The 12,939-nt window shown below is 37.1% G+C and overlaps 2 protein-coding genes across 2 annotated transcripts in view; both read right to left on the bottom strand.

Annotated features, from left to right (window-relative positions):
- Pdhx (pyruvate dehydrogenase complex component X) overlaps positions 1-12,939 on the bottom strand; it is a 68,559-nt gene that overhangs the window by 28,127 nt on the left and 27,493 nt on the right. Inside the window, exons 3-5 of the mRNA XM_008852368.2 lie at positions 9,955-10,055; positions 3,399-3,598; positions 794-892 (exon numbers count right to left, since the gene is read on the bottom strand). Of these exons, the coding sequence (XP_008850590.1) occupies positions 794-892; positions 3,399-3,598; positions 9,955-10,055 (400 nt within the window). The remainder of the gene's footprint in view (positions 1-793; positions 893-3,398; positions 3,599-9,954; positions 10,056-12,939) is intronic.
- LOC115067576 (3-methyl-2-oxobutanoate dehydrogenase [lipoamide] kinase, mitochondrial-like) overlaps positions 10,444-12,939 on the bottom strand; it is a 6,053-nt gene continuing 3,557 nt past the window's right edge. Inside the window, exon 2 of the mRNA XM_029555694.1 lies at positions 10,444-10,707. Within this exon, the coding sequence (XP_029411554.1) occupies positions 10,693-10,707 (15 nt within the window). The 3' untranslated portion in view covers positions 10,444-10,692. The remainder of the gene's footprint in view (positions 10,708-12,939) is intronic.

Below are 12,939 nucleotides of genomic sequence, written 5' to 3'. Positions count from 1 at the left end.
TGAGGCCAGCCTGGCCTACATAGCAAGTTCCAGGACAGCTGGGGCTACAGGGAGACCCTGTCTCAAAAAAAACCAAAAAAAAAAAAAAATAACAAAAAAAAAAAAAACAAAAAAAAAAATTTTGTTTAAAAAAAAAAAAAAAAAAAAAGAAGCAAAATCTGGTATCTTGGGGCTGGAGAGAGGCTCAGCAGTAAGCCCCTTCCCATCCTCTTGCAGAGGACCCAACTTTAGCAGCACCCATGGTAGTGGCTCACAGCTGCCTATAACTCCAGTTCCAGGGTATCCAATGTTCTCTTTGGCCTCTGCAGGTACCCACACTTACATGCACATACACGTAATTTTAAAATAATAAAGCTAAATCTTAAAAAAAAAAGGACTGTGATATGTCTGTCAGATTTTAAAGCTACACTTTGTAGCAAATAAACAAAATCCAAATAGGTGATAATTTATTCTTGAAAACACATTTCTATGTTTTAGAAATTTAAATGTGATTGGTGGTAGTTATTTAAAATTTGAAATATAATATTTCACTGTTATGTACTCTAACTTTCTCCATTTGACACCACTTCCAAGGATCTGACACAGTTGCTAAATTAGAACTATTCTTTAATAATGCTGCAATTATTCAGAAAACAATCTTTGCATAGAATATAATTCACACTGACAAAAGCAATTAAAAACCACCAAAGAATGGTGTACCTCATTTTAAATCTCAACACAGAATAAGCTTTTAAAATCCTTTCTGAAAAAGATAAATGATGGAACTGATTGTTACAAAAAAACACACACATACTCTTTAGTGAAGATCCCCCGAGGGCCAGTGGCTGTGCCCTGGCTAGCGTCCAATGAATGCTTTTCCAGAATATTGCGGGCAGCTGGACTTAAACGGAACCTAAGAAAAATAACATGAAGATGAATGAAGCTAATTAACACTTATATAGAATCAAATAGATCTACATGTCAACAGTTGTGCTGATAATTAGAAAAGTCATATCATATATTAAAGCTAAAATGACTCCCAAAGACGGTGACAACCAATAAATTAATATGTACCAATGTAGTTTAATGCTAAAACATTTTTGCAAAAACCTTAGTTATTAATTCTAAATAATCCTTAAGAGTGAATATGTACTAGCAGAAAGAGCATCTATTTTGACTAATTATATTTCACATGGCACCACATCACACACATCAGTTAGGAACCAGTTGTATTGCTTCTCCACATTTATCACAGCAAAACTACACATTAATTTTCCATTTTAAGCACTTTTAGGTACATAATGGTGTAGCATTAAGTGCAAGCACACTATGCAACAGCACTACCATCCACCAACAGGATGAAACTGCATTCACTAAACAATACTCTCGAGTCCTTCCCTTTTTTTGACTCTGGAAACCACCACTCTATTCTTTGTCACCCCCATGTTAGGTCTGTAAATGGAATGATAGAGGTTTTGTCCTTTTGTGATTGGTTAAGTTTACTCAGTGTCTTCAAGGTCCATCCGTGGGGTAGCATGTATCAGAATATTCCTCCTTTACAGGGGGTAATGTTGTAACTCACATACACAACACTTTGGAAGTACCCGTTGTTTCTACTACCATGAGTACTACTACATGAACACAAGTGCATAAATACTGAGTCTCTGCTTTTGATTCTTTTGAGTACATATCCCAAAGTATCATTTACTTGCTGGATGGTCTGGTAATTCATCTGTAATCTTCCAAGTTGCTGCTTCCAAGTGCTTTGCAGCACTTGTCTGACTTCATTCTCCCCAGCAATGCACAAGATTTCCAATTTCTCCATACCCTCATCAATGCTTGCTATGCTCTGAGACTGCTTTTTGTGAGAGAAGACATGCTGACAGGTATACAGTGGTGTTGCACAGTGGTTCTGACTTGCATTTCCTTAGTGAATACTGATACTGAATGTCTTCATGTGCCCACCAGCTACCTCTTTACCTTGGGAGAAAGACCTGTAAGTCCTTTACCCAGCTTTAATTGGACCGTTTGTTATTGAAGTCTACCTTTCATACAGTTCTCAAATTCTTGACATATACATGAAAATACCCTAGAAAAAGAAACAATTATATTGATTTTATAGGCAAAGGAACTGAACTGCATCTGAGGTCCCACAGCTACTAAGTGTAGGCTCTCCCATTTACCTTTATGCAAAGTAGCCAATGTAAATGCCTAAATACTCAGACCAAGAAAGTGAATAAAGTGCTGGGTCAGAAAATTTAAAAGTAGCAAATGGAGAAGAACTGAGATGTGTGCTGTAATCTTAGATAAGTAGCTCTAGCTGATGACTTTGAGCACTGGCTCCGAAAAGGTCACATGTTAGCAAACAGGTTTTTCCAGATGCTGAAATTCTACATTTTTATAATATTAACTGACTAACAAACATTTTAAAAATAAACCACTGTGTGAGCCAATATTTTGCAGTTTCACAGGTCAGCTGATTCTAACAGATACTGAAGATTAATGCGCGTCTCTAATTATGTCTACTTTTAACAAGAAAGAACACACACTGTTGTCTGCAAGGGGAGGGGCCATGAAGTACAACTCAGTGCTGAGATGGCCTTCCCATCTTAATGGTAAATCAAAGAAAATATAAGGAGTCAAGGTGTTGAAATCAGAAATACTCTGTGTGGTAAAAGGGAACTAAAAGATCAGTACTCATTACTTAGATGTGATCACTACACATGGTATACATCAAATTAACATACTATCCTTTATAAATATGTAGTATTAAGGCTGGGGAGATGGCTGGGGGTCAAGTGCTTACTGTCCAGGCATTAGGACTTCAGTTTGAGTTCTTAGCACTCACATGAAAGCAACATGCAGTGTGGGCATCTGAAGACCAGATCTGGGGAGGTGAAGATGATGCTTATACTAAGTACCTGTACTGCTAGAGAAGCTGGAAAAAAATGTACCTGTGTCGGAATCTCAAATACAGAATTGTTTGGAAAGAAAAACATGCTAAATAATAATTCCATTTTATATCAACTGTAATTTGGAAACTGGAATCCACACCATAGTAATTGGAATTCTGTGAATGGGAACACAAAAGTGAAGTTTGGTCAGATGAATATCATTCTGGAATTCTAAAACCCAATTCAAGTCCAATGTAGATACAGATGGTTTTATTCTCTAGTGGGTAATTGGGGCTTCTAAAGGACCTGAATGACACAGGCATTTGAAAACCATTTATTAAATGAAGGTTGCAAAATAATCATTCATATATCTCAGTGTCCTAAGGGGGAAAAAATGGAAGACCAGTAATTTGAGACAGAGATGCTTTGAACATGATACTGATTTAAAACCCTAAAGCAACTCTAACCATTTTGCACATGATAATAAACATGTTTGCACATACACATTCAAGTAAACATACTTACTGTGGAGTCCCCATTGCATGCTCTTTCCTGACAGGGATAGAAATCTGTGGTGGTGGAGGGGGCTGAGGCACTGCTGGTTTTGAAACTGGAGGTGGAGCACTAACATCTTTGGGAATTTGAACATTTTTCCAATCTTCACCTTCTTCAACCATCAAACCAATTAGAGAACCTAATCGTATATTTTTAGCTCCTTCTCCAGCCTGTATTTTAAAAAGAAAATAATGGCAGAGATGGGAAGGCTTGGGTCACATAAAGCCATTTATTCCTTTGTTAGATAGCTCTACACTTGCAAGGAAAAACTAATGAGCTAAAAGACGTTATCAGGACAGCTTGTCTCCACCTGGAACTGCCTCCTGTCCTTCCCACCTTCAGCCCCTTACACCCTCCTCACAGCTCCTCTTCTCCCAGTTACTAAGGCTGCCTCCAGAAATGAAGCAACCTAGACCATCACTTTTCTGACAGCTTTCAAAATCAGAGCTACCACTATCTTCTTTCGCGTAATGTCAATTAATGCACATCTCAAAGAAGAGACTATAGCAATAGATTTTAGTTACTTGTCTTTCCTGGTTTCTATAATGGTTTTAGAATTCTAAAAGCTTACAAGATTATTTTATCCAAATTAGTCCTATGTAATATAATTAATTTTAAGTAGAACTTTCTCAATAAATTTAGCCTCTGGGGGGCAAAAAAATATTACACTCCACAGATAGAGATAGTTAATTATTCTGGTTAATTTTAAGTATAGCTTATATTTTTCTCCATTATATCTTTCCTTGAATATCTACTTTTAAATCCAGGAAATACAAGGCCAGTTGTAGTGAGGCATGACTTTAATCCCAGCACTCTGGAGACAGAGGCAGGCAGATCATTGTGAAATTGAGGCCAGCCTGGTCTACACAGCGAGTTCTAGGCCAGCTGGGGCTACAGGGAGAACCTATCTCAACAAAGCAAAGCAAACCAACAAACAACTCCCCTCCTCCAACCCAACAACAACAAAAAACAAAACTCAGGAAATAATACCTATGGGATTTTGATACACCAGAAATATAGCTGTACCCTAGTTAAGGAAACATTTTTTGTTTTTTCCCAGAGAATATCTGTCAACTAAAAATCTAAACTAGGGGCTGGAAAGATGGCTCAGCGGTTAAGAGCACTGACTGCTCTTGCAGAGGACCTGGATTCGATTCTCAGCACCCACGTGGCAGCTACGAACCATCCTTAACTCCAGTTCCTGGGGAATCCCAAGCCCTCTTCTGACCTCCGTGGCATTGCATGACATGGGTGCACTCATACACGCGCAGGCAATACACTCATACACATAAAAAAAAAATTTTTTTTAATCTAGATAAAGGTGGTTTTTTAAATTTAAGACAAATATTTTTAGCGTTTCAACAGCACAAATTTAATTTTTAAAGGATGATTCTAATTTATTTGCTAAAAGAAGTTTTGAGAAAATATTGAGATGGTAATATTATATAGGTCTGGTACTAGAAGAAAATAACACCCCTTTAAGATTTTCTATTACTCCCCCTCTTTTACTAAAGTTCATTACAGATTGGTTTAATGAATAATATGAAAGGCTGCAAGATGTTCATTGATGCAATAATTATGATGAAAAGTGTGATTCCGGGAATGGTTTGACATTTCAGAGTAACTCTAATTTTAATGTTTATTAGTGTGTGCACCATTCTTAAAAAAGGTATAAATTCTATGGAGTAGGAAGCTCATTAATTACTGATAGAACAGGAACACAGCCTTAATGAAGACTTTCATGTACGTATGAGAGTGGAGTATAAAAATAAATAAGGAGGTAGAATGAATTACATGCTTTGGAAAAATACTAAAGAACTCAAAAATCTTCAGTTGCTTTGTTGTTTCTCACATATTAAAAAGCTTCGCTTCTATGGATTGCTCACATTCTTTTACCATTTTTCCTTTTCAAAGAGATGAGTTTAGACTGTACTGGGTTAGTCTTTTTTTTTTTTTTTAAGTGTTTATCTGCTAATGAAATAACTGAGTATTACAAAGTGACTAACATGAAATCTACTTAATATACTTTTGTTTTGGAAATATCAGTAGCTTTCTGGAATGTGACCTGGACAATACCCTGTATCTGAAACTGATGCCTTACCTTCTGTTTCACGAATGTAGATCACGCAAATGATTCTACATATACCCTACCAACATGAGAGTGATACTTTCACAATTACTTAAGTTATTGTCAATGAATGTACAAAAGATCAAATACAACTTATTTTTAAGTACTCATTTTTTTCATAAAAAATGAAACTATGAAGCATGGAATTCAAATCATAGGCTCCCATACAACCTGAATATATAACAAGTTAAAGAAAAGAATGTTCATTATAGTTCTATTTGAAGTCATTAAAATCATGATATGAATTTATGATATCTTGACATATCCTATTCCCTTAATGCAGTAAGAGATGTTTTCAAGGTGTGCTTGTTTCTTGCAGACATTTGCCTATGCTGCAGTTAGCAAACATTCAAAACTGGTAGATAAAGTAACAGAAGAATAAACAGCCCTCTGCAAAATTGCATTTAGAAACTAAACAGACTTTTGCTACCATTCCCTCTCCAGGCTCGTTGCCCTACCAAAGCATGTGGGGCTCAAGGACACCCAAGCACCTAAGATGTTTCCACACATTTGTCATATTTGATCATAAGCCTCTACCACTCTTATGCCAATAAAATTTAATATTAAATGAAGGACTTTTACACTTAGCTCTAACTCAGAGCTCATAAATGAGATACTGAACCTTAAGTCTATCATTCAAAGCAAATCTTCTCTCACAGTTGTTTAGGCTTCCTAAATTTCAATAGTGGGTCTACTACTATAATAACTACTTATGTGATCCTAGTAGTTTATTTCGCACCCGTTTCTGGATCTGCAAGGTGAAAATACTAGTAGCTATTTCACAGTGTAGAGGGGCTAAATGAGTTACATGTATAAGGAACTTAGAACAGTGCCTGTCCTTTCACATAAATGTTGAAGCTGTAACTATAATTGTTGTAACAGTATTTTCCTTTAAGTTACTAATTTTAAAAACAAATATACTCCACAAGAATCAGTATTAGACTACAAAGTACACTTGGTATTCATGTCTACTGGTCCAGCATGCACTTGGGAACACTAGAGGGTAAATACCAACATACAATAAAGAGTGACAAACTCTCTTGATAAAACTCACAGAGGCTGAATTCCACCACACAGCCTAGGCTAGCCCCTTCATACAGGCCCTTTTTACCAGAGATGTTCTCAAAAGCTGACACTAATTATCTGCAAATATGCTAAATTCAGCTCATGTAAGCTTATTAGCAGAACCAAAGATATGGGATGCTAAAACTAAGGCATAAAGTGACTACAGCAGGATCTTCCAACTGAGAATTATTGAAGGAGGTTCACTCCATTAAAGGTACTAGCAAAACTAGGCACGGTGAAACATACCTGAAATCCCAGCACTCCAGAGGTGAAGGCAGGAGGATCAAGAGGTCAATATTGTCTTCAGCTACACAGCGAGTTAGCGGCCAACCCAAGCTACAAGAGACTCAGGGCCAAGAAAACAAGAGGTAATGGTAAAAGCTACCTTTTTAATTCTGACATTATAAAATAACAAGTATGCCAAATAATTATTTAAGTATTTTCATTCTTTAAAAGCAAACTGACTATTGATGGAGCATAAGACCAGTTGGAGTAGATGAGTTTTGTCACATGTCTGACATACTAGTTCCAGTCTATGTAATTTTAAATAGCTTTTACTCTTCAATCTTACCTTCCTAATTTATATACACCCTGAACTCTAGCTTAAAAGGAAGCTACACGAGAAGCATGACAATGAAAGCAGATCAATGACTGCTAAAATGCTGAGAAGGAAGCAGCAGCAAGTCTGGAAAACAGCTGTGTGGCTTCCCAGTGCCAGGCGGGGTTCTAGGAATGCACTTACCACACCTAACAATCTATGATGCAGTATTATTCTAACTAACAGATGGAGGAACCAAAGCACAGAAAGGTTATTTAGTTTACTAGGATTCCAAAGCTAGTATTTAAATGAGGTCTGATATGAACACAAATTTGGTAGCACTGTGTCTATAAATAAGTTGTAATCACCCATTCAAAACTGCCACCTGCCATCTCAAGATGGTGCTGGTACTTAATTTTTTAAAAAAAGATATAAAGTGGCTGGGATGACAGCTGAGCAGTGGCTGCTCTTGCTGAGGACCTGGGTTCAGTTCCCAGCACCCACATGGCGACTAACAACTGTCCATTAACTCCAGTTCCAGAGAATTCAATGCCCTCTTCTGACTTCAGCAAGCATTGCACAGCATGGGTGCACTTACATGCATGCAGGCAATACACTCAAACACATAAAAATAATAAATAAAATATTAAAAAATAAAGATGTAGAGTGGATATAATCGATTTACATTACATTTTTAACTTATGAGGGTCACCAACATTATTTCCTCATAATGCATCATTTTCCCATTTCAATATGAAAAATATTAGAACTGAGAATATCCTCCATTTGGCAGAATTTTGTCTGAGCTTTGTAAGTGTTCTTTCACAATTAACAATATCACAGTTAATTAGTCCAAGGTTACGCAGGTTCAAATTTTAATTAATCATAATCAAACCCTAAAATGCATCCACGAGGGTAACTAACTGTGGGTAATTTAATGAAAAATAAAGGAGAGGTGGTATCTAACAGCTTTGTACTGAGAAAATACATTGTTTACAAAAATAGCAGTGACATAGCATTAGAGAAATGGTTAAGATCATAGAATGTGAATACTACCAAGAATAGCTTTTTTTTGGGGGGGGGGTTGTTTTGTTGTTCTTTTTTGAGACAGCATCTCACTATATAACCCCAGCTAGCCTGGAACTTTCTATGTAGATCATCATCCCAGGCTGGCCTTGATTTCACAAAGATCTACCTGCTTCTGCCTCCTGAGTGTTAGGATTAAAGGCATGTGCCACCATGCCCGGCTAGTTCAGCTGTTTTTAATATCCAGATAATCAAGTATTTTTAATTACTTTAATATTCATGGTACTTTGTTCATTTGAGAGGGGTTTCATGTAGCTCACCTAGTGCAGTCTCTGACTTGCTACATAGCCAAATACTATATAGCTCGAACATCCCTTTTTTTGCCCTGTAAAATTACACACACACTAACAGGAATGTACTACAATTTCCATTATCCAGGAAGTACTAGGATAATAATAAAATCACAAAGGCCTAAAATCTACATACAATCTTTTCTCTGGTGAGGAAACCAGTGTCACCAAGGGAGCTGTCACTTTATCTACCTCCCACCTCTTCTCAGAGCATTAGGGCCCAGATGAATAGACTACCGACCCACTGGCATCGCTAGCAATTTGAAATGAATTACTAGCCAACTAAGTGGAACATGCTATTATCCTGGAAGACTTTCACAGTGAAACAATCTGGACCTGTGGCCAAGAACACAGGCCAAGCACACATGAGAAATGTTGCTGGGTTTGCTGCATATGGTATTTCAAGTAGCTCTATGTTCTGCAAAATACTGCACAAATTATTAGTCAAACTACTTTGAGTATAAATATTTTTATTTTCCCAGTTACAAAGATAGAAACATTTTAGCCTTCAAATACGCAGGCAGGTCAAGAACGTTGAATATGCTAGAATGTCGGGAATAAAACATCAATGGCTAGGAAAAACATGCAACTAGAGCATCTTCTAGTAGAAAACACAAATAAAAAAAATGTTAAAAAACTGATATCTAGTTAGCACATAATATCCCAAAGTATTGTGTTTGGGCAGAAGAGACAAAGGAAGGAGTATAGATAAGCTCAGTCTAGAGATGTGCTGATGACTCAGAACACCCACCCACAAGGGGCTGCCAACAGTGGGCAACTTGCTTGTTCAGTTCAAGCAGTACAGGGCAAAATGAACACTAACTCCCAGGCACAATCACCACATACAGATGACCAAATACACAGACTAACATGAGCCTAACAGTCACCAAGAGCAGAGCAAACAGCAGCACCAAGTGGAACAGCAGCATTACTGGGGTCTTGGAATCAGTATTTATATATTTTTTATATAATCTTCCCTATGATTTTGTGACTTAGGTAATCGTCTCCACATTATGATAATAAAAAGGCACCAAGATAATGAATTTATTACTCATTACAAAGAACTGGCAGCACTTTCCAGTTATTAGCAACTGGCAGAGTGACTTGAGTCCACAGTCTTGGCTGCTACCCCAGCACCATGCTGTCCGCTTTAGGGGGAGCAACATGCTCCAAAAGCTAACACACTACACACCCTGAACAGTCACACTTTTGCCATGTACAGCCTTAAGCAGTTTAATTTATTTGTTTTTCACAAAAGTGCTAAAACTCCATCCTAAAACTATCATACTGATAGAAAATTTAGGTAAAAAGGCTATTAAACATTGGCAATAAAACAGTTAAACACATGACTTTATTATACATAACGTAATACTACACGGAGTACGGAACTTTACTTCAAGGAAAAAGAATACAACTTACCAATATTTTGGCCAAGACGCCGTCGTCACTTGCATCTAAAGTCACCACGGCCTTGTCTGTCTCAATCTCACATAACGCATCTCCAGCACTCACAGCCTCACCTATAAAACAAGACTGGGTTTGTTTCATTCTATCTTTTAAAAAAGTTGACTACATTTTATTTATCTCCTGCATGCGTATGCAAGCCTCAGCATGTGTGGAGTAAGAGGACAACTTGTGGGAGTTAGGTTTCTCCTACCACGTGGGTCCTGGAGACTGAACTCCAGGCTTTGGGCAAGTACCTTAACCTGCTGAGTCATCCCACTGGCCATTTTGTGCTTTTAAAACATGGATATTAATATGAATGTCTCTACAGCCTGAATGAACAACAAAGTATTCTGTAGCTATTTCTAGATTGTGGAATTACAAGTAGTTCTTAGTGTGTGTGTTTCATGTGAAGATATGTGGATGCCTTATATTTTTCAAAAGTTGTAATGGGTATAAATTACATTTGTTGAAGTAAAAAAGATTAAAGATTACTGAGAAAACATTAAAAATGAAATCATACTCTTAGAAATAATAACAAATGCATTTCTTCTCTGGGATAAATAAATTACAGACTCCACATCTCTTCCTTTAAAATTTTTTTTTCTTGGAATTTTGGAGATGAGGTCTCATGTAGTCCAGGCTAAGCTTGAACTCACTCTGACGGCCTTGGATTCCTGGTCTTTCTGCCTCTGCCACTCAGGTCCCTTCCTTTTAAACACAATTTGACTACAAAATGAAGAGAGATGCTTGATCATTCATAACACCTCTTGGGTAACACTTTAGGACAAACTCAGAAACCCTGTCAGCACTACCCCGCACAAATGAATAAGGCATAAAAAGCATAAAGAGAAACTAAAATACATAACCGAGGTCAAATAAAACCATTTCTGTGCAACAGAAAAGATACAGAAGCTCAAAATGGGAGCAGGAGCCAGCACCGCAGACCTGCAGGGTTCTATATCTAGATGATGGATGGAAGCCTGCTGGCCGAAATGGCTTTCATCAGAAACTGCAGTGAAAGGAACAGAGGGACCAAAACACTGTCTCAATCCAGGAACTGACGTAAGCTACACAGGAGCATAACTCAATAGCAAATTCCGGGGTTTGGGACAGACAGGAGGGAAGACATGGAAAAAACAAAAAACAAAAAAATCTCCATTCAAAAGTAAATCACAAAACTAGTTCTCAATCACAGTAAGAAATCTAATGTTAAGAAAGCAAAATACAAAATCAGTAACTGGAACAGAAACTACATTTTAGAAAAGTGATTCTAGCAAGTATTTTTAATTAAGTATTTTTTGGTAAAATAGCCACTACCAGCACAGAAACTAAAGAAAAATTTACAGAAATGAAATAAAATAATATAAAGTAGAAAGGATTAAAAACATGAGAAACTTAGAAAAATAAAGTCACTGAAATACAAAGAATCGATGATTTAGACTAGACACAGGGAAAGCATGATACTGAAAGTTGGCACTAACAGAATTTAGGATGGGTTAATAAACTTAAAAGGCACAAGCAGGTAAATGACAAGACTGAGGTGAGGTGGCCATGCTTTTCTGAAGTTTTAGGGGAAGTGACGAGGGCTGATGGAGAAGCAGTATGTGACGACACAGATCACTGCTGAGAACTTCCTAGAACTGGAGATCAGTGTTTTCACAATTGAAGAAGTCTGAACAGCTATATGGACTAGGAAGGTATATAAAGGAATCTTGGGGCATTTAGGAATGTTCTTAATGTCTTTGTAGGTGACGGCAACAAGGGTATATGAATATATAAATTAAATGAGCTTAAAAAATTTTTGGGGGGCCTTTTTGAGATAGGATCTCCCCTTGGCATCAGCTGGCCTGGCACTTGCTATGTAGACCAGCCTGATCTCGATCTCACAGAGATCCACCTGCCTCTGCCTCTTGAGTGTTGGAACTAAAGGCGTCCACCACTACACTGGCAAAATGAGTTTAAATTTTATGCAAGTTGTACTTTGATGAAAAATTCAGCAGGAAAAAAAGTTTTAGACTGTATAGACATGAATCCACATTAAAAACAATGTAGACAAACTGTATACTATTAACAATAAAAACACATTTTTAAAAGCTATCAGAGAAAAAAATCAGATTACCTCAACAGAATGACAGACTGAGAGCACGTTTCTCAGCAGCTGCAATAGAGGTCGGATGACAATGAAGCATATCTTCAGAACACTAAAGAAAAATAACTGTCTAGAATTTTAGGTGTAACCAAACCATCGATTAAGAATGAATTCAGAGTATTCTGCAGACATATGAAGGGTAGGAAAATTTCCAACTATTGGCAATTACTTAGAAGAGCTCTTATAAGATGCAGTTCAAGAAAAGTGGACATGGACAGGACAGATGGAACACAAGAAATAAATTACCACAGAAGTTGCTAAAATGCTGCTACCTATTTTAAAGGTAATGATTCAGGGTTTAAAAAAGAATGAAAGCAAACTTGAGAAGACAATACGATAGATAAGGGAAGGCTTAGGTGAAAGTTAACCATGATAACTACTTATAGTTAGAAGGAAAACAAATCGAGTAACTCTAGATTTTATTGACCACATTTAGAAATGTAAAAATAAAAATAAAACCTATAGCATTCAAGAACTGGAGAGATGGCTCAGTGGTTAAGAGCACTGACTGCTCTTGCAGAGGACCTGGGTTCGATTCCCAGCACCCACATGGCAGCTATGAACCATCCTTAACTCAGTTCCAGGGGAATCTGAAGCCCTCTTCTGACCTCCACGACATTGCACAACACGGGTGCCCTCACATACATGCAGGCAATACACTCATACACATAAAAAATAAAATATGAAAACAAAGAAAATCTATAGTATTCAAAACTCAGAGGAAAAACAGAAAATAACAAAATGATCATCTAATAGAAATCAGGAATATAAAAAAAAGAACAGAAAATAAAATCAGAAATGTATAAAAA

This window comes from Nannospalax galili, unplaced genomic scaffold, assembly GCF_000622305.1.
Source record: "Nannospalax galili isolate Female #2095 unplaced genomic scaffold, S.galili_v1.0 scaffold126, whole genome shotgun sequence".
Classification (NCBI taxonomy): domain Eukaryota; kingdom Metazoa; phylum Chordata; class Mammalia; order Rodentia; family Spalacidae; genus Nannospalax; species Nannospalax galili.
This window is presented reverse-complemented; position numbering and strand designations above follow the sequence as displayed.